General features: G+C 38.5%; 3 protein-coding genes across 3 annotated transcripts; 2 read left to right on the top strand and 1 right to left on the bottom strand.

The window, feature by feature from the left end:
* Positions 1–25: 25 nt before the first annotated feature.
* LOC107093427 (very-long-chain enoyl-CoA reductase-like) lies at positions 26–7,700 on the bottom strand. The gene is made up of 11 exons (XM_015388475.1): positions 6,804–7,700; positions 6,349–6,400; positions 6,167–6,211; positions 5,955–6,058; positions 3,033–3,148; positions 2,783–2,888; positions 2,005–2,077; positions 1,865–1,908; positions 1,714–1,771; positions 1,511–1,599; positions 26–1,233 (listed from the first exon to the last, which is right to left on the bottom strand). Exons 1-11 carry the CDS (start codon positions 6,969–6,971, stop codon positions 1,060–1,062), a joined length of 1,029 nt encoding a protein of 342 aa, XP_015243961.1. The 5' UTR covers positions 6,972–7,700; the 3' UTR covers positions 26–1,059.
* A 5,459-nt stretch (positions 7,701–13,159) lies between these two features.
* Positions 13,160–17,497, top strand: LOC107093392 (dnaJ homolog subfamily B member 1-like). Its single transcript, XM_015388425.1, has 3 exons — positions 13,160–13,653; positions 15,448–16,010; positions 16,113–17,497. Exons 1-3 carry the CDS (start codon positions 13,443–13,445, stop codon positions 16,341–16,343), a joined length of 1,005 nt encoding a protein of 334 aa, XP_015243911.1. The 5' UTR covers positions 13,160–13,442; the 3' UTR covers positions 16,344–17,497.
* A 1,745-nt stretch (positions 17,498–19,242) lies between these two features.
* gipc1 (GIPC PDZ domain containing family member 1) lies at positions 19,243–22,820 on the top strand. Its single transcript, XM_015388480.1, has 7 exons — positions 19,243–19,429; positions 19,893–20,404; positions 20,476–20,661; positions 20,745–20,925; positions 21,433–21,545; positions 21,648–21,729; positions 21,806–22,820. Exons 2-7 carry the CDS (start codon positions 20,111–20,113, stop codon positions 21,955–21,957), a joined length of 1,008 nt encoding a protein of 335 aa, XP_015243966.1. The 5' UTR covers positions 19,243–19,429; positions 19,893–20,110; the 3' UTR covers positions 21,958–22,820.
* Positions 22,821–25,828: the final 3,008 nt, after the last annotated feature.

Here is a 25,828-nt window from a genome sequence, read left to right as displayed (position 1 = left end):
TGTTTTTATAAGTTATTTTTTTATTGGCTTAAAATCTCTGATAAAAGGCAGGGTTTTACTTCCACAGATAAGGGGGGAAATAATCCAGAGTTTATAAACAGGCCTTTCACTTAAAATGCATCTAGTGAAGCTCACATCTGGATGAAATCAGTCTAGCACTGTTAGTCAAAAGAAGGCAGCGTCAACAGCTCCAGGCTGCTGCCAGTTCAACAAACCAGATTAGCCACCTGACTTCCCTCCTTAGAAACAAGTGTCGGATTACACTGAATATATAGAAAACTTTGGAGCAATTTGTTTCGGATATATTTAAAAAACTAAAGTAGCAAAATACAAAATGACACATTTTACTAAATGACACACATTTTAAGGTAAGACTTTGCTGCAATTCCCTGTCTTCATTTGTAATGATCCAACAGTCCTAGAAAAAAAATGCATATACAAACGCATCTAAATAAAATAGAATATTGCTGAATTGTTACTTTATTTCAGTAATTGCTTTCTGAATGTGAAACTCAATAAATAGCTGTTACAGATGTTTATCAGCTGTTTTATTTGGATGATTTTGGTTTATAGTAAATAAAATCCTCAAATTAAATTCCTCAGAAATTCATGATATGGTGAGTTTATGATCGCTGATATCTTCCACGTGGAGAATAAGCCAAAGAATATATCATTAAAGGAGTTTGCTCTTCACACTGATACAAGCATCCATTTTGAAAGTTGAGTGGAAGGAAAAACTCTGTGGGGGGAGCTAAATCAACAGTTAACTACAGCCTTGACAGGCCAAAGATCTTGACAGGAGCTGAAGTCATTGCTGGAAGTTTATGATTATTTACGTTTGAAATCAAGGTCCCAAAGTTTGGAGGAGGAGCAGAGAGCCAAACAGTCCAAGCTCCCTATGATCCAGTGTTAATTTTCCAGAGAGTTTCACTATTCCAGTTGAATTACTGAAATAAATCAGCACTTTGGTTTCATTCTATTTTACGGTGATGCGCCAGTACTCTGCTGACCTCAGCACGCATGTATGTGTGCAGGAATGACTGTTCTCTCCAGACTTGGTTACAGGATGAAGGGCAGTATGGAGGAGCGGAGAGTTGGATAATCTCTAAACTCCTTTAAGTAGCTGCGATGTTTGCCTTTAGCCCACACGGTCATCTGGACGAAGGCCACGAAGGTGAAGAAAGCCACAGGCACACACTGGGTCATCACTGTGAAGCCAATCCAGGAGCCCAGCTGTGAGAAACAGGTTTACACACAGGTTCAGTACATAAACATTACCAGCAGGGGGCAGCAAAGGCACATCTCGTTTGCAAACATCAAAACGCATAAGAGCATTTTAGGATTTGGCATTAATCCCTTTGGTGTTAAAATACAAGAAATTCAATTATTTGAAGAAAAAAAAAGAATGAAAAAAGCTTGATGAGCAAAATTATTCTAAAACTGTTCTTCAAATCAATTATTCAACTTTATAAAGAAGTATATATACATATAGAAATATGTAGATCCTTACCTCATATGTGTAGTTTGGACAAGAGACTAGCCAAAAAATCCACGTAAAAGGATTTTTTGTTGGGTAAGGTATTTTCTTAACTTTTGAACCTGAAGTTGAAATAATGAAAAAACAAAAACAAAACTGATTAATTAAAGAAAAACAAAAGAAATAGAACATCACATTAATCATGAATATTGTAATTGCTTAAAAAAAAACCTCACCTTGTGATTTAAGGTTACGCAGCGCAATGTGGATTGAAAAATTCCCTACTTGGCAGAACTTTTGGAACAAAGGAATCCAAGGATAAGAAGAAAATTATGGCTCAGGTCATTTGTTTCACTTTTAAAAGATGGAAATTAATCTCAAACGTACCAGGAAAATGTAAAGCCCTGTGTTCACCTGCTGCAGGCCATAATCTGGAAATGTTTTAAAGAAAAAAAAAGAAAAAAACGACCAAAGATATCAACTCTGCTTGATGTGGAACAGCAAGTGTTGCATTAATCAGCTCTTACAGGGTGGGGTGTAGAGAGGATGGTTGATGTAATATGCCATCCAGGCTGCAGAGCACCAGTAATAGCCACAGTTCTGGAAGAGAAAGTCCAATTTATTTATGGAGCACATTTCATAGAAAGACTTTATAAAAAAATATATGCAGGGCATAAACCAAGAATAAAACAGAAATTACATTCAGATCAGCACACGAGTATAAATAAAAAGTTTAGGAAAACACATTTGCATATATCCGGTGATATGTACCCCAAATCTTTCTAAAAACTCAAACCACAGTCCGGCGCCTCATCTAGGGTTTTGATATGCATCCAAGTGGTCATTTTAAGAGAGCCTAAATAAGACATTTCAGGTAATAAATCATCTAAGAGAAGAGTCTCTGTTTTATCTTAATTTGACCTTAGAAAGTTCAAGAATTTGAGATTTGAGAATTTGAGAAGCAGAAATAAAAGCAGGGTCATTTGAGGAAAAAGGGTTCTGTTCTGTATAATGACCGGGTTGGGGAGGCGCATATCTAAGTTGGATGGGGAGGTTGAAGCTGGTGTGTCCTGTGCCGGATTCAGACTGTTTTTTTTAGAACAGACACTGATTTTTTAAATGTCTCTTACTGGAAAACTGTTTGATTTCCACATTTGTACAGGAAAAAAACATAAAAGAATAAAGAAATGATCAAATCGAAAATAAAAGTCTGGTAACAAGAAACTGAGTCACAAGCAAATAAATCAGTTTTACTCAAAATTGAATTGCTCTTGAGCAAAAAAGTCTAAACAGCTGCAAGTTCACCTTAAATATGTTTCTGAGAGGCATGGTCCCATGGGAGATGCGATGAACAAAAAGTGTCTCCAAAATCCTCTTGATGTAGTGGAAGGAGTGACACATACAGGCTAAGCTGCAGCAGAACACACACAAAACCACACATTTGCATATATAATCACAACATGGACAATTCAGTGATCCAGTCCTCTTCACCTGAGTCAACTGTTGTTTGTGCAAACCTTTTGATCCCAGAAGACAAAAAAGATAAGTAACTTACTGAACGACCCAGTGCTTGCTGGTAGTGAAGTCATATTTTGGTGAGTAAATGAAGGGAAGGCGGAAGTAGAACATTAGATAAAGGATCAGCGGACCAACACATTCTGCTAAAAACACCTGGAATGAAAAAAAGGGAAAATTGATGCATTCAAAATTATCCTTCTCTTCTAGTAGGGCTGGATATAAAATTTGAAAATGGGTTAGACAAAAACAGAGGTATCAAAAGTGTTCATGTTTATTACCCAAGTAGAAGTACAAATCCAACTGTTTAATACTTTTGTTAAAGTTAGATTATCAATTAAACGTTTACTGAAGTATAAGTACAAAAGTACATTTTTTAAAACTACTTAAAGTATAAAAGTAAAAGTAACACAGTAAAAATGTTAAGGACAGACACTTTACTGCACTACCCTATTAAAGGAACATTTTCTACAATTCTGGATGAAAACTTCCTTATACTTAATTTTCTTAGTTTTATAACTACCGGTAATAGCAACAGTGTAAATTTTAACTTTGCATCATCTTGAAAAGCTATTCATTTTGGTATGTTTCAAACAAGTTAGTGCATTACAACCACAAAGAAATTCATTGTCTGGATGAAACAAATAGTGAAAATGAGCTTAAATAAAACAAAACTATTGAGTCTATTTTAAAAATGTAAGGAGTAGAAGTAAAAAGTTGTCTCAAAAAGAAATACTCCAGTAAAGTATAGAAAGCCAACATTTATTACTTAATTAAGGTTACAAAGTATTTGTAGTTTTTTAGTTGACACCTCTAGACAGAAATATAAACAATTACTACTTAAATTTTCTGTTTAACAGGCAGTTAAACAAATATCAATATAAATCGTCAATTAATCTGCATTGCAGCTGTCAAAGCTTTTTCTAGGTAGGGATGTAATTTGGTAGGGAGGAACATGAGAGACAAACAGTTATTTCCTTCATGCTGTCATGGGTATCCCCTTTTGGGACTCAGAGTTTTTAGTTTTCAGTTAGTTTTGGTTTATTTTCCATTATATTTAAGCAGTCTTTAGTTACTCTCTGTTGCCCCCTTGTACTTATCTCCTTTCCCCTTGGCTTCCTTCTAGTTCAGGCATCCCCAAAGTCGATCCTTTGGGGGGCCACTGTCCTGCAGGTTTTAGAGGTTTCCCTGCTTTAGCACAGCTGATTATGATGAATGCAGTTGAGCAAAAGCCTGTTAATCAGCTTTCAATTAAAACCAGCTGTGCTGGAGCAGAGAAACCTCTAAAACCTGCAGGACAGCGGCCCTCGAGGACCGACTTTGGGGATGCCTGTTCTAGTCAGTTCCACTCACACCTGGTCCTTATTCAGCTCATTAGTCCATCCTTTGTTCTGTTCCCCTTATATACTCCACCTCTGTAGTCACTCATTGCTGGTTCCTTGTTTTTGTTTTGTTGTTCCTTCCTCTCTGGCTTCCAACGTGAGTTTTCTCCTGATGCTTTCTGGATTTTTTTTCTTAGTAGCTTGGATTTTTGATTGATTGCCTCTGTTTTTTCATTAAATCTACAAGATTCACCTCTGCCTCTTGGTCTCTGCATTTGGGTCCTCAACCAACCTCCATACAAATCGTGACACATCCAAAGAGATAAACATTTACTTTACTTTGCTGAAACAGCAACCATTTCTTTTGTCTGAGTCAATGAACAGTCGAGTGAGTAAAAGAGCAAAAAAGGAATAAGTATACGGAGCCCCTTTGCAAAAGCCCACTCTTAAGTATGGTTGAGGATCTATGATGCTGTGGGCCTTTTTCTCTTTCAAAGGCATTGGGAATATTTTTGGAATCCACAAAATCAAGACTGCTTTGGAAAAGCAAGAAATTTAAAATCCTTTGGAGACAACCAGTTTAATGAAAATGGGTACCTGTGAATCTTTTTAAAGTAAAAAGAACTCTGACCAGATCAACACAAAAATGGAGAACTGAATACAAAACTACCTCGAGGACCATTAAAGTCCTAAGACTCTTACAGAAAACCTGCACAGCACTGAATAAAGCGTAGTCACCAGTAAAAGTTAAATATTGCATATCTGACAGGAATGTTGGCTGTGTAACATATCTGCTAAAAGAAGATCCATCATGTAACTAATACCAGTAGAGGCCCTGGCTTCCTGACGGCTCGTCTTACCTTGGCACCTCAACACACAAACAGTCGCCCTACTTTCTCTGAGCCGTGACATTCGATGCAAAATACTACATCTATAAAGCAAATCACACCACTTGTCCCATATATATACAATCAAGTCGGGCCCCGCAGCCCACAGTGAAACAGATTCCTGAGTCAGCACCTCCAGGAAATCCTTGGCTCAGGTTACCTGACCAGTAGCCTCAGTTGGGCCTGTGCTGGGACACGTCATAGCTCTCCACCCACACCGTCATCTATGAAGGTGACGGGGGTTACGTTAGCGTCGGTTAGGGGATGGATGGACGGCATGGATGAGGGTAAATAAAGAAGCCTAGTAAAAGGCAAGTGAGAGGTCAGAGGGATAAACAGCTTCAGCAGAAATGGGGCCATGAGATTATATGTCCTACTGGAGAGGACACAGTACAGGCGGTGGGAGGGGTGGGGTAGGGGGTGAGACGACAGCAAATCACCTCTATCTGTCACTGCAGACTGATATTTATGTTCAGGAGGTACTGAGGGTGTTGGTTTATATTTAAAACTCATGAATGTTGGAGGACTACAGAAGCGGTTTTAGATTCTTTCAAATATAAAGGTTGATCCATCTCAGATTTTAACTGCTGTTTTTTTAATGAGAACTAAAGAGTAGGACATTAACTTAAAAATGATGGAATATTAACTAGTGAATATAAAAAACAACATTTAAACCTTTAATAATAAAGTGGCTAAATTCAGCATTTTCCCATTAAATTGTGAAAAACATTGAGTGTGTCTGTGTGGACTCACTGTTCCCCACGTGAGCTGGGGTCCCAGGTCACTGAAATAAAAGCTGGCAGTGGTTCCCACCGGTAGTGTTTGGAGAACTTCTTCATCCCTGAGACTCTTGGCCTCTAAAAAAAAATTAAACAATCAGATAATATATTGTTTTTCCATCTCCGTATTTCCAATAATTGAGTTTGAATGTATAGAAGAGGAGGAAGAAGGGGCTGCAGATGTACTTGGATCCAAATGCAGAGACTGTCTGGCTGGATACCACTTTGGATCTGAGAAAAGAAGACAATGGGAATTCCAATTTTAGCATTCAAAATATTAAATACTCTTTTTTTTTTTTCCTTTTTTAAACCAATTTGACAAAGAGCACGACCTCAAATGATCAAGACTGCCTGGATAACAAACTTACATGATTTGTGAAACAAGGCTTTGATATCCAAAACTGTGGCGGTTGGCTCCACCTGGAACCAAATTGTGATATATATAAATATATATGATAGATGCCACACCATGCATTTATAACATATATTACACTTAGTTCATATCTATGGCGTTTTCTGTTGTTTTTCTCAGTACATCATTAAATGTAGTCTGTGAACAGCTTATGCTGTCCGTCTATCTGTGACTTGCAGCAGGGGTGTGTGCTGTAGTTGGAACAGATCATTCTTCAGGGATAATAGGGGAATTCTCACCTCTTAAATGAAACGCTCGCTCAATAGACACGTAACCGATAACGACACTGACAGGTAACCAGTGGATTATTAGGGATTTGTTTGCAAAATGACAAGTCTGCTCAAATACTCTGATTTGCCTTCAAAACATTTGGTTTAAAGATATTTAAAAAAATCCTGATATTTCACTCACCTTGTCCAACAGCAGCAGCTTCTCTTTCGTCTTCAAGTCCACAATCTCCACTTCAAAGTAAACTATCCTTTTCGTCTTCTTTTGTGGTTTCGGCTTCGGCTTTGGTGTAGGCTTCTTTTCAGCTTCTGCTCCATTTTGGCTTTTTGCCTCCAAGGCTAAAACATCCATGATTCTGTTTGATTCAAAACTTCAAAAGTCTGCTAAAGTAGTATTTGATCTTAAAGTTCCTCAGATATTTTCAGTAGATATGAGTCAAGGCTCCCAAACCACATCTACTGTACTACAGTTGCAGTTTGGTTTGGAAAACCTTAAGATCCAAAATGAAGATGTCTCAGAGCTGAGAAGACAGAGTACTGAACAAAAATAGCCTCTTCCAGAGGTGGAGGGAAGGTGGAGTTCAGTTGACAGAAAATGGGGCTTAAAAAGAAGATATGATCAGTACCTGAACAGCAGCCTGATAGACATCCTCAGCCCTCCGTGCATGCAACAAAACGCACTGAAGACGAAACTGGAGAGGACCAAGACATAATCCATAGTGCACCATTTGCAAGGCTAAATATAAGTCCCCTGATTCTCCCAGCGGCGGCTTGGTAACCTCAGGAAGCCACATGCAGCTCTACCCGATGACACATCCAATATGCCCTCATTAGACTCGTAAAACACATATCCTGTCTGTTCTCCTGCACACTCAGCTTGACAGTCAAAGCCTAATCCATCAGGTAAGAACAAATCTCCACATGTCAAAACCTGACGCTACTCCTCCACCCTGTGACCACCCGTGGAGCTGCTATTCCTTCTGAACTCTGAGGACAAAGATAACAGGATCATCTCAGGACCTCTGAGTTAAATCATCTCTGAAAGCTTTCGTGGTGGGAGGAGAGTGGAGAAAATGCTGATTGGGAGGAGATCAGAGATACCTTTCATCACACAGGGTCAGCACATCAGCTCACATAGCCAGCTGCATATCTGTATTCTACGCTCTATTTATAACAGGTTCAAGCTGTACAAGCAGGCAGTAAGCAGCTGTAGCATGTGTTCACACTGAGTCTCTGATTAAAAACATTCCAGGATCACTATTAATGACCAACACAAAAAAGAAAAAAAAGAAATCCGAACATCAGAAAAGGTTATTCTCTTTAGTGCTTTGATCTCAAATATAAGAATTTTAAAAAGGCACATAATTAGAGCCCTGCTCTCAAACAAATCGGTTTAAGCAAACACAAAACAACCTAAACTTACTTGATGCAAACTATAGTTAGGGTTTTAATGATATTAGGTTGATATCCTCTATAAATTGAAAAATATTGAAAGTTTAGAGGCTCAAAACCCAAATCCAGTTTTAAAAGCTAAATATAGGGTGTTGTTTTTATTAAGGCTGCATAGTGACGCAGTGGGTAGCACGCTCGATTCCCTGCGTGGGACGGAGGGTCTTTCAGCATTGGAGTTTGCATGTTCTCCTTATGCATGTGTGGGTTCTCTCCAGGTACTCTGGCTTCCTGCCACAGTCCAAAAACATTACTGTTAGGTTGATTGGCTTCTCTAAATTCTCCTTAGGTGTGAGTATGTTCTCTGTTGTAGAAGTCCATCATTAGTGACCCCATGCTGTGAAGTCTGTACATCCATCATTAGATTATAAACAGAATGAATTTAGGAAATAAATAAATGAATAAATGAAATATTTACAAATTCCAGTTTAAAAAGTGCTTTGTAATTCAAACATTTTGCACATTTCAAACTGAATAATTAATGGTATTTATTAATCCATTATTAAATACTGCAGTTTTAAAATATTCTAAACCCTTAAGGAAAGTAACTTTCCTTAAGAAACATTTAAAAGGGTAAGTCCCCTTTTCATTTGCTGCATCTTCTTGTTACTTAACCCTCTCTATTTAACATTTCTGACTACAGAGTTCAGTGCAGTTCGAGTCAAACATACTTCTTTTCACTGACTCCTCTGGGCCTCCATACAAGGCATGACTTGTTTTTGTTTGATCCATTTTTATCTCCATTATTGTTCATATTTTTCATAATGTTTTGTGTTTTAGCGAACAATTGGCAGATGAAAATAGCAAAGAAGGATTCCTGGGTGTGCAACTTCTTAATTAGGTACTTAATTATTTTGACCCAGGGAAAAAAATGAGAAATAAGTAAGGTTTTTCCTTTTACTGAAACATGCATTTACATTTATCACACTGATTGAAGTCTGGGTTTTATTGCAGTTTCTCTAAATTATCCCTAGTGGGGTCGTGAGGTGTGCTTGTGCCTATCTCCAGCTGTCCACAGGTGAGAGTCGGGGTATACCCTGGACAGGTCGCCAGTCTATCACAGGGCAACACAGAGACAAACAGGAAAAACAACCATTAATGCACACACTCACACCTAAGGTAAAATTAAAGAAGCCATTAACCTATCAGTCATGTTTTTTGACTCTGGGAGGAAGCAGGAGTATCGGAGAGAACTAATGCATGCTCAAGGAGATCATGCAAACTCCATGCAGAAAGACCACAGGCCGGGAATCAACCTGGAACCTTTTTGCTGCAAAGCAGCAGAGCTACCCACTGTTCCACTGAGCAGCCCCAATAACATAACAAACAGTTTGAAGAAGAAGTGATATTGCTTGAACATTCAATCCAGGGAAGACTAACATCTGTATTAAATGTTATAACCACTGCAGAATAATATCCCTCGGATTGTTTGGTAGGTGCCTGCCAACCATGCCCATCCTGATGGGCAGCAACAATTGCTTCAATAAGGTCATTGCTGACGTCTTTGGTTATTGGCACTGTATTAATACTCATCTCAGCCGGATGCTCCGGACCATAAAGCTGCCAACACCCCTGCATGAGAGGTCCACACTTCCTGATATTTTAATCTATCAAATGCATTTTGTTGGCTGATAACTTATTAATTCTAGGAAAGCAGTGATGTTTTTGTTTTATCTTCTAACAATCAGCTTGTTCTGTTTGCATTCAACTTTACTTAATAAATAAAAGCAGTGGGTCATTTGTCCTATTATTCTTATTCAAATGTAATAAAAAACTTAAAGTTTAAATAAAAACTTGGATGGAAATAAGATGTACTCTCTGTTTTTTGAGAAATGTATTTGCTCCATCTAAAAGCTTTTTGGTTTTTCTGTCTTTGTCACACCTAAATTATTTTACATCATTACTAAAAATTTGCTATAGATAAGCTAAAAAAATGAAAATGTAAAATTATAACTTTAATAATTAATGGCAAAGGCAATCAAAATCAATCTGACCCTATAAAAAATTTAAATGGCTACTAAACAAAGTATCTGCAGGTGCCACCCATGAGGGGTAGCAAATATAATTTTAGAAAACTAACAGTTAACCTTGAACTTTGCTATAGAGGAGTTTTTCTTCTGGGTTCTAAAACGTTTTGTTGGTTTTATGCCAAATCTAACAAGATGATGTTTGTCCTCAAAAAGTCCAAGTGTTACCAGGCAGCAGATTATGTTTTTTCTAAAGCCATTCGGTCCTCTTGACAGTTTTTGGCACTTGTGCTCTGTTTAGATGCCACAGCCTTTTTCTTTATAAATTTTTTTTATTGGATTATAAACGGTACATTTAACGTAGAAGAGTAAGGCCAGTGGTGCTTTAGATGGTGTTATCGGTTATTTGTGACCTCCTGGATCTTTCAGGGCGGAGCTAGGGGGTTGGCTATATAGTAAAGCAGGTGATTTGTTTTTCCCACGTGGACTTAAAGGTATAGAGGACGATCTTTTATTTCCGGGTGGATCATCTAAATAAGCGGTCCTCCTATTTTTCAATCATTCTGGTGATATGTTTCCGTATGGCCGTCCTACGTGCTCGCCCCCAGTTAGCTCTCTTTTTCTGCGCATACGCACTTTCCGGTGTATATCTGCAGTGAGCTACGGTTTCAGAGAGTCATTGAAGCCCGCCTTTCTCCCCGCTGTTCTTTGAAAATGGCAGTGGGTCGTACGATAGAGTCCTGCAACGTGTCGGGTACCCGCGGGTCCCCGACGGGTCACCCGCTAAAATGCTCTTTTGTGGGTGAAAAATACATAAATAAAAATAAACGGGTACGCGGGGTCGGGCGGATATTTTTTTAGTGCAGGCGGGTAGTTGTTGATTTTTTTTTTTATGCGTGTGTTGTTATGGACATCACAAATGTTATATTAATCAGACACTGGGGTCACCCTTGTTGTAGCTTAAAGCCCTGCCGGCATTGTGGGTTTCCCTCCAAAAAGGCCACAATCAGTGCATACACGTCTGCTGCAGTGTTAATGGCGCTGTTCTGCAGCGCAGCGTACTATAGCCTATTATTTGATGTGTTAACGGGTCGGGTTGCGGGTTAAATATCAACGGGTCAGGTCGGGTTCGGATTTGAATTGAAGATATCCGCGGGTGACGGGTCGGGTTCGGTAGTCATCCTAACGGGTTCGGGTGGGTGCGGGTTGGTAAAACTCGACCCGTGCAGGACTCTATCGTACGAGACAAAGTTTCTACGAAGTGTATGAGAAGAAAAGAAAGGCCACAGAAGAGGCAGGTATATCCCGGAATGCTTTGCGCGGAAAGCACCCCTCGCAAAGCATTATGGGATTTGTTGTCACAGCAGCCCGATGTCGCTACCCAGCAGCATACCCGACTAATAACCAAGGGGTGCAGGTGGAACAGCGGCTAGCGGGCACGACCCATGTACTTAGTCCTCAACGCAGCCGACCAGGGTTCAAATCTGACCTGTGGTCCTTTGCCGAATGTCTCTCCACCTCTCTCATACCCACTTTCCTGTCAGCCTACTGTCGAAAAAAAAACAAAAAACAAGCCACTAGTGCAAAAACTAAAAAAAAAAATAAGATGGCACAGACACCATGCGGTGGAGGAAGAGTTATGTGACCAAAGGAGCAAAAAGCAGTGATCTTTGGTCCGAACCGTAAGTTAACTTAGTTTGCTATATAGTTTATCAAGATTTCGCCACACTATACAGGCGAATGTTCAGGCAGAGTAAGCTTGTATGAGTTATGAGAACTGCAACTTTTAAACAGAAGAGAAATTGACTTGTGCATGATCTCACACTTGTATTTTTTTTAATTGGAGAGGGCGGGTCTTTTAAAAGATTTGCAAAAATCTGCCAAAATATCTTCAAATGACCAACTCTTGAACAAGCAGTTCCTCTCTAAACCAGAGGGGGGCAGCAGGGATGCTCTCAAGTAGAATTTCCTAATGACATTCATTTCACATTTTGATTCTTAAATTCTATAAATCAACGATAACAAAAACAAAAATAGATATTTACATTAATATATTAAAGTTTAAGAAAACAAATTCCTCCTCTTTTCAGCGTTAGATTTTGTGTTTTATGGGGAGAAAGGAAATATGTTTCTCTGCAGTCATTTCACAGGGTTTCCCAAAGTGGGGTCAGGACTCCTATGGGGGTCGCGAGATGGTTTGTATAATCATTGATGTCATTCCTGAGATATATGGAGGGACAAAATATACAATGAAAGCTAATTTATGAATTTATTTAATACATGATTTAAATATTAAAGATGCCTTTACATTGTAAAATGCACAATTTAATAATTAAAGGTCCCATGAAATACATTTAAAATGATTGATTTAATAAATACAGTTATTAAAGTATTAAAATATAAATAGAAGCTGCACATCATATGTATAAATAAATAAATAAATAAATAAATAAATAAATAAATAAATAAATAAATAAATAAATAAATAGAGATTTTGTATGTTTCCAGTCTATTGCATTGTTATTTTTGGTTTTACAGACTGCAAGTTTTGGAAACCCCTAATGTGGGGTGGCAGTCTTCTCTCATCCCACCCCCTAACAATCAAAGTATGATGGACCATGTGTATTAACTGTTTTTTTTTTTTTTCTTGAATGATAAATTGTTTTGAGGACCTGACAAACTGAAAACACAATAAATCTTAAAAAGAAAAAAGACACTTTTCAAAGCACAGCAAAGCTCTGATAGTATATTTAAATAAAGTTTCCCTGGGTTTCATCTTGAAAACGTAATAAAAATGCCGTCATTTGGGGGACTAAGTGTGTTTCTAAATTTGTGTAATAACATTTATGTAAACAGTGTTGCTTTATTTTGAAGGGCGCGAAAGCGGAAGCCCTCCTCTTCAGCGGGGTCAGCAAATAATTTATAATTAATTACAAAAATCATACTAACTATGGGTCGTTTACGTTTTTACACAAATAAAATATCAGTTTAATTTATCAAAGTTCGCCTGGTTGTTTGGTTCAGTTTTAAAAAAATTTAAATCCAACGGCGCGCCTTTAAGTAGGTCAGGTGAAACCGGAAGTAGTTAGCAGGGAATCCTCTCGACCTACATTCGTCAGCTTCTTCTTCCAGAAGTTTCTGCGCCCGGCTTCTATCCAGCAAAGCAGCAACTCATCACTTAGTACACTTTGTTCTATACTTTTTAATTAGGTAAACTCGATCAAATAAATTGGCATTTCTTTCCGCGGCTCAGAGGCTTAAATCAGAAAGTTTTCTCAGGACTGTCAGTTTATTTTTCTCCCCGCGGATGGAACACGAGCTGCGGCTTTGGTGACCTGGAGTTGTAGCGCCGCACACATGAGCCCCTGGATGTCCGCGCTCACTGTGCTTTTATAGCGGTCACTGTGATGGGGAAAGATTATTACAATGTGCTGGGAATAGCCAGAGGTGCGTCTGACGAGGAGATCAAAAAGGCGTATAGAAAACAGGCTCTGCGCTTCCATCCGGACAAAAACAAATCCCCCGGAGCTGAAGACAAATTCAAGGAGGTTGCAGAAGCTTATGATGTCCTCAGCGACTCCAAGAAAAGAGACATTTACGATCGATACGGAGAAGAAGGTACTGTATCCTAACCCTCTCTAACAACTTGCACAGCTGCTTCCTATTTATTTATTTATTTATTTATTTATTTATTAATATATATATATTTTATCGTTGATATTTATAGTGCATGCTTATATGCAATCCATCTATTAGAGTGAGGTTTTAAAATCCTCCTGCATCAGTTGCCTCACTTTAAAAGTCTGTGAACAATGGATACAGCTGCAGAAGCTGCTGGAAAACATGAGCTGTTCTGGCTCAGCTTGCAGTTCTGCTGCAACAAAAAGCGAAATTTACACCAGTTTGTACTTTAACGCTTAGTTTGTGTTTTGTTGTGTTGATGCACACAGGTAGATGTCATGTTTATGTGGGTTAAAACCGGGGGTGATCCAACATATAAGCGACTTTAGGGACCCTTGTTGTAAAACAGTATTTCGACACCAGAGGGCGCTGTTTCTTCTATGTAACTTTACTTATTCCAGAGGTCTATTGACATAAAATCTGTTATTAAAGGGGCTCCTATTCACCCCTAACTTCTGTTTCTTCTCTTTTGCCACTTAAAAATTGTTAAGAATAACTAAAGTTGTATGATCATTTTATATATAAGTGGGGGAAATGAGAATAAAAATTCTTAACCCTTTACAGGGCACAGCCAATAGTGTTATTGGAATCCAGGACAAGAACTTAATACCTTTGTAACATTAAGAAAATACGGATATTTTGATGGCAAAAGTCAATGTGACGGCAAGAAATGCCAACTTGCCTAAATATATTAAGAAAAATCACAAAAGTGCTTCTATAAGAAATTCATGAAAAACACTTTTTTCACTTACAGCATAACCTTAGATGCATGAACGCATTTTTTTGTTTAGATACCTAAATATAATTGTTAACTAGGCTTAACTTTTTAACTTTACAATAAGATGTTTGCCTTTTTTTTCTTGGCTTGTTAACTTTTTTTTCAACTTAATTTACAGTAGGTAATATCATCTAATTGGTCAAATACAAAAATAAGATGTACAGCCATGTAGCGGTATTTTTGCTGAATGGCTGGATATAGATCTTATGCTTCTAGACTTATGCAAGTGATCAAAAATAATAACTTGCCCTATAAAGGTTAATTTCCATTTTATAGATATGTGTAGCAGTCCTTTTATTGTTGCTTTTAGCTCTAAAGTATCAATCAATCACTTGGTTTAAGTTTTCCCTCCATTAATCTGACTGTTGCTCAAAAAAGAGGTTATTTAAACTAAAGCGGAAGTCTTAACAGGGGGTCCACTGAGGTACTGCAGGTCGCAAAAGTTTTGGTTGCTTAGACTTCAAAAAAAAATTTTTTTATATTCCCCCCTGCAATTTTTTCCACTAATCTTCAAATACACATAAACATGAATTTAACATACTGTATTAAACCGATAAATGGGGCATTGAAGATGTCTTTCAGTCATCAATGCACACATTCAGCGACACACAGGAGCTCTTTCAAGCTGGGCACCGTTTCAGTCACAACACCTGTCCCATCGACCAGGAATCAGAATCAGAAATACTTTAATAATCCCAGGGAGAAATTACTTTCATTACATGACCTCATCTGTGATAGAGTGACTATAGGACCACTTTGATATAACCAAATTTCATGCAATATATATAATTAGGGGGTCCTCCCTCCATCTCTCCATCAGTTTGGGTCCTTGGTCTGAAAACGTTGAAGACCTCTGAATTAAAGTATTCAAAATGAAATAGGACTGCAGGACTGACTGTTGATGCTTTTGTGCAGAGGCTTAAAACTAAAACCTTTTCTTTCTTTTTGAACAGGCTTAAAGGGTTCAAGCGACGGCGGAGAGCACTGTGGCCCCACTTTCAACTACACGTTCAACGGAGACCCTCATGCAATATTTGCGGAGTTCTTTGGCGGGCGCAGCCCCTTCGATCACTTCTTCTCCTCCTCTATTGACGGCGACATCGATGATCCTTTCTCTGCGTTCGGTATGGGAGGAATGGGGGGGTTTCATAGGTCCTTTAAAGGCCACCCCGGGGGTCTGCACAGGGCGCAGGAGAGGAGGCAGGATCCGCCCGTGGTGCACGAGCTGAAGGTGAGCCTTGAGGAGGTTTTCACCGGGTGCATGAAAAAGATGAAGATTTCCCGCAAGAGACTGAACCCAGACGGCTGCACCATGCGCAAAGAGGACAAGATTTTAACAGTAAATATTAAACGTGGATGGAAAGAGGGGACGAAGATCACTTTCCCCAAGGAGGGCGATGAAACTCCGACCAACATTCCAGCCGACGTGGTTTTTGTTGTTAAGGACAAACCCCACCCGGTGTTCAGGAGAGACGGATCAGATATAGTTTACCCTGCAAAAATCTCACTTAGAGAGGTAAGAAAAATCAAATCCTTTTCCTACGACTTAAAATGTAAAGTTTTGTCGATTCTAAATAAAGTTCACATAATTTACTCGTGTTTTGGTGTCTGTCTGCAGGCGTTGTGCGGATGCACGGTTAAGGCGCCCACTCTGGACGGTCGCACCATCACCGTGAGCTCCAGGGAAGTTGTGAAGCCCGGGACGAAGAAGCGCATCGCAGGGGAGGGGCTTCCTCTATCCAAGTGTCCGGAAAAAAGAGGCGACATGATCTTGGACTTCTCTGTAAAATTTCCCGACAAACTAGGGGAGAGCACGCGAGATGCACTGGAGCAGATTCTCCCCATGTGACCGAAGGACATTTTAACAAGCTAACATTTCCAGGGCCGCTCGGCGTCATCGTTTGGCCTGAACGACTTAGGCTTGGGTTTTACTCCTGTTGGGTTTTCAGGACCGAATTTTGGTTTTATTCGATGGAAGAAGATGCAACCATTGCAAAAACAAAATGTTTTAAGTTTGCACAGCTAATGGCGTTTAGTGGCAGAGGATTATTTTTTGTTATTGGGAAGTTTAGAAGTGACATTTAGCCAGCTACTTCATACCTCAGGTGCGCTGATGCATGCTTGAGTGTAGCTGTACGTGGATCAAAGCTTCCCAGATGCAAAAGCATATTATCTATTTAGTGTCAGTAAAAATGCAGCCCTAAAATAAGAACATAAAGCATATAAGAACCTCAAGTTCTAATAAATAGGGTCCCCTCCAGATAACATGATTTCCTGTCTGGGAAGGACATTTTAGCAGCGAAAATATATTTACCAGATCGGTAAAAGAGCTTCAAGCTGTTTAAACAAAGTTTTTTTCCGTATGTACATCATTGTTTTGTGCCAAGCAACTGTCTGTATAATTAAATTATACCTAATGTAAATCCTGCTGCCGTGTCTGATTGACAATAACCGTGATTATCGATTTTCCCTTTTCAACAATGTAAATGATTATTATGTTAGACCAATAAATGCTTATTTAATACAGGAAAAATTAGTGTTTTTGGTCTAAAAAGCTTTGCTTCCTACTGACTGCCGACACTTTAGTCTAAGTTACTCACTTCCTGGGGGGTTGGGGGAGAGTAGATCCACAGACTAGAGTGATCACTGCTAGATTGTTGGCGTAAGAATGATGATTGTGGTTAAAAAGTCAGGGAATATTTCAGCCTTTATGTGACAGGTTTGACTTGCTGCTTCCTCTAATTTTCGCAGGGTTTCAGCTTTCGGACGCAGACAGGAGGTTAAAACCATTGGATGTGTCATCTCTGGGTTGTTTGTTTTTCTGTATGTAAAACTCCTGCAAACTTTGTTCCTTTTTTAAGGGGGATATTAAAAGCATTCATTTATTGTTTGTGCTTTTCAAACTGTGGCTGAAGATTTAAAATCCTTTGATTTTTAACAGGAAGGCTTTCATCGTGGGATAATTTTTTTTATCCTTTATGGTTTTACATTAAAGAAACAGTAAAGCACAGCTTGATGGCTTCAGGTGTGTCTTTTTTTCTGTTTTATTTTCATTTGGGGTGAATATTATAGTATTTCAATAGATGGGATGTCTTTTTGTTCATTTTTATTAATATTAGACCCTTGCAACACCTTAAGGCTCTTAAAACAAAACTGTTCTGTGGAATAACTACTATATAATAAATATTTAACTGTAAAAAGCAGCTACAGCTAAGGTAAACCAATATATGTACATGAATTAGACAAATCCCTTTGTCAGAAATTAATTCAATAACAAGAGTTTTGCTTTAAATATTTTCTCAAATAATATATTCCTGGAACATGTATTTTTTTTTTTTTTTTTCCGCTCACCATATCGAGATTATTCCTTCTCATTTCTTAAAATGAAAGGAAAAACAGAAATGTTAAAACATTTATTGAATTGTAGTGGAAATAGGGGTCTCTCATTTGATTTCCCGTATAAAATATTTAGCATTTCTGTTCAAAAGGAGAGGATGTTAATCATTGATGGCACAGAATAATGATTTAATTGTTCATGCTAACTTTGACTTGAAAGGGTCACAAATAATAACTGAAAAAAAAAGCCAAAAATTCTGATATTTATTGCAAAAAAATTTATTTTTAACATAGTAATGTTATGGCTTACAGAAAAAACACACAGAGGTACAGATGGGTCATTGGCGAAGAAGCTGACTGTTCACATGTTGTTATATCCAAGAAGACTAATGGGATATTAATGTTTTGATAAAAGAAAATGAGTTATATAAATACTGTAAAGTATGCATTACCTTCAGTAGAATCACATTAAGGATCAAAAATAAAAGAAATAATAATGCACTAATCAGCATTTCAGAAACGATTTACTTTTTCACAATTTTATTATAATGTCACGTCACTCAGAGTGAAGTGTTTTTACATCATATATGCATTTCATTTATGAGTTGATTTACTGAAATAAGTTTTAAAAATGTGATTATCAGATTTATTTTCACTTAATTTGTTTTTAAAGATTTTTTTCAAGGAATAAATTAGAACTTTGCATTAGTGAACTAGATATAGCATATGTTTAATTAAACTAAAAGAAAGCAGATATTGTAATAGTTTTGCATCAGGTTTAATACATAAAAATGAAGTAGCTCCCCAGTTACATGCTGTTACTGACACTGCTTAGCAAAGATGAACTCAAATTAATATTACATAACCAAAGATCAATCACTTTCTGTAAGGTAAATAAAAGGATTTTGGTGTAAAATATTAACATTATAATAAACACATGTAGATATATAAAGAACAGAATTGAACTAAGCAGGCAGCAGATGTCAGGAGTGAGAATCTGATTTTATTTAATTTTTTTTATTATTTTAAATAGATTTTATACATTTCTGAACGAAATTTCGTTTTGTTTACACTTTACAAAATTACAAAATAAGTATGTCTAAGCCTGATTTTAGTCTCATTTGTAGCAACTCCAATTATCAACCACTAGAGGGCAGAAAAGAATCACACAGTGAGAAATACGGCAGGATATGCTTAAAAAAAGACTTAAGAAGTAATTAGGTTTAGGGAAATTTGTTTTTAAAAATTCGGTATTTATATTTGTTTGTAAATGTTTACCTTTATGTCCCTCTCTACTAAAAATAATTTGAAAAGGTGTACCGAAACTATTCATATCCGCCTGCATGCTCGAAGTATAGATGAAATAGTTATTTATATTTTTTTATTTTAGAATCTTCACCAGTTTAGGGAGAGGAGGTGGTATTTCCGAGGTCACGTGAAGGCATCGGTTCCACCCAGCTTGGTTGGCTATTAGCTAATTCTACAACAACACACCGCCGCTAACACACGCTGCTGTCATTTTCTATCAACTTGATCTGAAAAACGATTTCCAGCAACCAGAAGCGGCTCCGCGGAGACGTTTAGCTTCACAGGAACAAGGTTGTATTCTGACGAACAGCAAATAGCTAGTTAGCAGGATGCTAGGCTAACAGGAAGAGATAAGTGTCTTGTTTCAGTTAGAATGGATAGCCCTGCCATGTTTCTCGGTTCATGTTTAACGATCGTGCTAATTAACACTCAACAATTGACCCTCCGAAGTGTAGCCGTTTGTCGTCACAGGCACCTTATTTGATTTTTATGTTTTGAGCTAACTATGTAGCTGAAGTGAATGTTTTGCTAAACTGGAAGCCAGCTAGCTGCTAATCTTAGCCTTGACTTATGTTCTGATTCTCTAAACTGCAACGTGGTGTTAGATAACTTTAATTAGAGTAACATATCTTTAGATTTAACACTCAGATATCCCTGAAGGAACCAATGACAGAGTTTAGAGTACATGGGGTTCCTCCAGGATCTGCTACATGCATTAAATTAACTGGAGTTTTGTTCTTAATCTCTCTTTCAGTTGATCATCTTCCTCATTAACCAGCTGAATTTACACACCCAGCAATGTGAGCTGCTCTGATGTGTGCCCTCCCACATCCATCCAGCGCCTGGCTGATACAGCTTATAAACTGGTCTACAGGACTTTAACATAAACACTGAATAGATCTGCTGCTGAGTCAGCACCACAGGTTTATGTTGGTCTGGCTTGTGGGGTAACTTCCTTCAGCGGCGTCCACAATGCCTCTGGGACTGGGGAGAAGGAAAAAAGCATCCCCTTTGGTGGAGAATGAAGAGGCAGAGCCCATTCGTGGGGGTCTCAACGTGCCAGGTATGGAAGGCCTGGATGGAGGGGTCGTAGGGGAAGCTGCAGGGTCTGACGGCCTTCCTCCCCCACCAAACAGCATGAGACCCAGGCTCATTTTCCACACCCAACTAGCTCACGGAAGCCCCACGGGCCGCATTGAGGGCTTCAGCAATGTGCGAGAGCTCTACGCCAAGATCGGAGAGGCTTTTGGCATCCCACCATCTGAGGTTAGTCGTTGGAAAACTATAGACACATTGGTCGGGATCAAGGCTGCAGCTAAATGCTTTTTCCTCCACAGGTTATGTTTTGCACGCTGAACACGCACAAGGTGGACATGGATAAACTTTTAGGGGGACAGATCGGGCTGGAGGACTTCATTTTTGCTCACATTAAAGGCCAGAAGAAGGAAATAGAAATTTTTAAAGGAGAAGATGCATTAGGGTTGACAATCACTGATAACGGAGCGGGTTATGCTTTTATTAAGGTAAGGAATGATTGAAAATGAACATCTGCCAAGAAAGACAGAATAAACTTGATGTGAAACATTAAATTTTTGCCCCTTTGCAGAGGATCAGGGAGGGAAGCATCATCCACCAAATCCAGGTCATTAATGTAGGCGACATGATCGAGTCCATCAACGGCCATCGCCTCATTGGCTGTCGACACTATGAAGTTGCCAAAATGCTGAAGGAGCTTCCTAAGGGGAAAATGTTCACCATCAAACTTGTGGAGCCTCTCAAAGCCTTTGGTGAGCTGAAGAAAACTTAAATTACAAGCTTTCTTGTCATATTTCTTGATCTCCACTGGATTTTAACATTTAAGATGAAGTCTGCTACAAAGACTGGTTTTAGAAAAAGCATGAAAAGCCTCATTATATAAAAATAGTTACAGTATTTAATGAAATGACCTTCAAAGACCAAAATAACTGCACTTACTAGCCTAAAGCTGACATATTTAAAGCTATACAAGATATAAAAGAGTGATTTATAGTGAGGTGTATACAGAAAAATTCTGTCTGTTAAGTTACCANTGATTCTAGTTGTTTCAGCCCAACTTTATATTTGAACATCTCCTTGGCTCTGAAAATAAACTATGATTCTTCTTCCTTTACTTACCACTTTACGCTCAATGTTTTAAACACTAATTGAAGAGAACAATAGATATATGTGTTTTAGAATGTGACCGAACAAGCTGAAATGGGCTACCCAATGATTTTCCTCTAGTTTACGCTAGATATGTGATTTGTTTGACATAGATATGATCGGCCAGAGGTCCTCCGGCTCCAGGTCAGGATCAGGGGTCCAACTTGGGACGGGCAGAGGGACCCTTCGTCTGCGCTCTAAAGGTCCTGCCACAGTGGAGGAGCTGGTGAGCTGAAAACAGAAGTTCTCTGGGCTGTTTGTTTGTTTGTTTGTTTAAACTAATCTGTTGCTTAACTGATCTACATGTTTTTTTATTATGTTCTCACAGCCTTCTGCATTTGAGGAGAAGGCGATAGAGAAGGTGGATGATTTGCTAGAGAGCTACATGGGCATCAGGGACAGCGAGCTGGGTAGGAGCATGTGTCTGCAGACTGTTCTGCTTTAACTGTTTTCCTGTTGATTAAACGACCTTGCTTCTGTCCTCAGCGGCCACAATGGTAGAGCTGGGCAAAGACAAGAAGAACCCAGATGAGTTTGCAGAGGCTTTGGATGAAACCCTGGGAGATTTCGCCTTCCCCGACGAGTTTGTTTTTGACGTCTGGGGCGCCATCGGGGACGCCAAGGTCGGGCGCGTGTAACTGCGGGAGCTAATGACGCAGAACACCCAGTGCGCGTGTGTTAACACCCGCAACACTCGAACACTACTAGAAAACATAAGGCCACCATCATGTTTATTTTTATTCCAGTCTACAAACACTCCCTCTATTTTTGTGCGTTTCCAACCTTTGGGGAGCCACAGCGGACCGTCCCATACCACGAAGAGGAAGGTGACTGCAGCGACTTCCTAAATGGCTTTATTTTGTCTTCCAGCCTTTTTTTCTGGAAACATCGTTGAGCACATAACAAGACCCCCCCGCATGTTGATGTTGTAGTTGCTGGCGGTGGAAAAAGCACCGACTCTGTTTTCTGATGTGGGAGAAACAAGATCTTTGATATAAAACATTCTTACTGCACTGCAAACCAGCAGCAGAGGTGAAGATGTGTCGCACGTTACCTCACCTGGTTAGATATTACACAGCAGAAGATCTCCTCCTCAACTACATGATTATACTGTGATGGAACAGTTGTGAAAGCATGTGCCGTCACATTCTTCTTTTTTATTGTAAATTTCATAACATCTTTTGGTTTTATGTTAGAAATAAGAACTGGTTACAAAGAGGTGATAGTGAAAGGTAGCTTTACACTACAGAGATTAAGTGGCTCTCACTATTAGTGAAGCAGGAGTCTTCAGTGTTATGAAAAAGCAGTGTTAACTTGAAGGTCAAGCAGCAGGTTATGGTTTGTGGACCGTGTCGACTCATTTTTTTTTATTGCTAGTGTTTTTATATGAGGTGATGTGATGTCTGTTTTGAAAAGACTTGTGTGAAGAGACGACATTTTCACCACGTTGTGTATCTTTATTACTGAGAATGAGATACTAATGTTTGGGAAAAGCTGTGCATAAAAAAAAAGCAAAGATATGCATTTCATTTTATTTTATTTTCTTCTGATTATGTTGATCGTATTTTGTTAACACTCAGATGCATGGTGTTAAAGAACCAGAACGACATGTGACTTCCATCGTGCAAAAACACCTAATTTAAAAAACAAACAAACAACAAAATAAACCCTTTTGTTGTAACGACGTTTTCAGATGATCCAACTGTGACGAAGCTATTTTGTAGTTTTTGTTTCTTTCCTCAGAGTTGATGATAAATCTATGGGTGATGTAATTAATTCCAGCTTGGACACTAATAATTATTTTGATGGCTTGTGTTGTCCATGTTCAAATATAATGCAATAACACCCACATATGCTCTGTTTTGTCTTTTTTTTTTAATGGTTCAAAGGACATCATCTAAAGCGTTTACCTACTTTGGTAACATTTAGGATGCTGCATTTAGTATCCTAAACTTTTTTAAGAACTCAGAAAACCACCTCAAATGTTGTTTATATTTCTCCTCCCTCCTTTGTCCTCCTGAAATATGCATGACGTCTATTCAGGCGGTGAAATCTCTGTCAGCGGGCTGTCGGCTGATGTAATCAGATCGACCTTGGCTCACTTGATAGTGTTGGTCGGACTCGTTGAGGTCACTCAGAGTCCTTTGTTAGAATGGTGGCAAATTGGAGCATTAAACAGGAGGAAGTCTTTGATTCTCCTGCTAAATCGGTTTCCTCTCATTGCTCAGATAATTAATAGAATTCCAGGAGGAAAATATGTTAAGTTAGAAATGCTTTGCATGTAGTTTAGAGAAACAAGGTTTTATTCCCACATGCAGCGAAGTTAGAGGAGAAACGTTTTGGCCACAGGAATGCAGATAGGATTTAAACTGGTAAAACGAGGACAGGAGATGATTTAATGTAACTTCAAAAGTTATTTTTCTGTAAATTGTTTAACTAGTTCTCAAGTATTCATATTCTTAATAGACTATTAGTAAATAGTTTGAACCAAAAATCAATTTAATTAGATGAGAAATGCATTTATTGTGCAGAAATAAACACAAACAGTAAGGAAAATATTTGAACACCCTGCTATTTTGCAATTTCACCCACTAATAAGTATTTGAGTGAGCCCTGACGTGCTGGTTTAAGCAGGGGAACCTTCCGTGCCATGCATGATTTCAAACTATGACGTCTTAGTGTATTACCAACAGTAACCATGGAAACGGCGGTCCCAGCTCTTTTCAGGTCATTGAGCAGCTCCTCCCATGTAGTTCTGGGCTGAATTCTCACCTTTCTTAGGATCATTGAGACCCACGAGGTGAGATCTTGCATGGAGCCCCAGTCCAAGGGAGATTGACAGTCATGTTTAGCTTCTTCCATTTTCTAATGATTGCTACAATAGTGGACCTTTTTTCACAGCTGCTTGCCTATTTCCCCATAGTCCTTTCCAGCCTTATGGAGGTGCACAATTTTGTCTCTAGTGTCTTTGGGCACTTTGGTCTTGGTCATGTTAGTAGTTGGATTCTTACTGATTGTATGGGCTGTATAGGTGTCCTTATGCAGCTAATGACCTCAGACAAGTGCATCTAATTTAGGGTAATAAATGGAGTGGAGGTGGACATTTTGAAGGCAGACTAACAGGTCTTTGAGGGTCAGAATTCTAGCTGAAAGGTGTTCAAATACTTATTTGCAGCTTTATCATACAAATAAATAATTAAAATATCTTATATTGTGATTTCTGGATTTTTTTTTAGATTGTCTCTCACATGCCAGTACGATGACAATGTCAGACTGCACCATCATTTCTAAGGGGGAAAACTAGCATAATAGAAGGGTGTTCAAACACTTATTTTCGTACCTGTGGGGCTGAACCATTTTCCAGAAAGTCCAAGTTGTGATCTTTCTTTGTCAACCAATATTGCAGAGATTATTATTTTATGATTTCTCCTTTGAACAGCCACAAGCATTTTTAACTGCAGGGTTTTCATGACTTCTGAAAGCTTGCTCATCCAGAGTCTATTGTCGCAGAACTGTTCTGTTACTGTGATGTTGGAAAATGCTTACTTTTACTCCCATGCATGGCTCTGACTCTGAATCGTGTAAATTCTAGCTCCTGTTTCTTCACCTTTTTGTGGAATCCAGACAGCCTTAAGCCTTCTGGATGTCATTACGTGATGGAAACACACATGAACTATGCTTGCAAAACTGTGTGGAATAGAAGTTTATAAAAAAAAATGTAGAGAAACAGCTGAAGCTTTCAATTATAAAACCAAAAATGTGTGAAGTTGGTTAGATGTGAATGTGTGAGAGAACATGTAAAAAAATAATATATATTTTTGTTCTACTCCTTGAGGTTTTTATGCCAATACATCCCATTACGCAAAGGATTGTGGGTATCTTTATAGCTCCTATGCAGAGGATGGGAATGTCATGAGGTCCCTGTGCTAAATAAGCTACATAGAGGAAGCATCCTGCTTCCTTTTCTACCTCCTTCCTAACTGCCAGCAATTATGGTGACTGCTGATGCACCACTTTTTTGGCTTAGATGTCATTATTTAGCAATTTGTACTATTTGCACAGACCCTGCTAGCTACAGCTCTCTCTTCCCTACTTTGTGGTTGCAAACCCATTTTAAGCATATCAACCCCCTAAAGGCCTGGAATAAAACAAACACTTTGGTTGGAAGATTGCAGTTTGTTAACTTGCAATTATATCTCAGATGCAATTAATAACCCAGTCCTAATAGCATAGCAATAGGCAGAAACTGAATTTGAATTCTCCCGCCTGAATGAATATTCCTGTAATCTTAAATTGAAAGTTTGTAAAATTATTTCACAAAACTAAAACTAAATTTAACGGTTTTAAAACTGAAATCAGTTGTATGGAAGTGTAAGAGAGAAGATTAAGGCCTTGGAGAAAAAAAATGCTAAATAGCTATTAATTTCTGATTTTATTCTCAGAATTCTGACTAATCTCTGAATTTTGCTCATAAAATTGGGACAGCCTGTAATATTCCACCAAAGTAAT

The sequence above is a fragment of the Cyprinodon variegatus genome, unplaced genomic scaffold, assembly GCF_000732505.1.
Source record: "Cyprinodon variegatus isolate N-32 unplaced genomic scaffold, C_variegatus-1.0 Scaffold423, whole genome shotgun sequence".
NCBI classification, from domain to species: Eukaryota; Metazoa; Chordata; class Actinopteri; order Cyprinodontiformes; family Cyprinodontidae; genus Cyprinodon; species Cyprinodon variegatus.
This window is presented reverse-complemented; position numbering and strand designations above follow the sequence as displayed.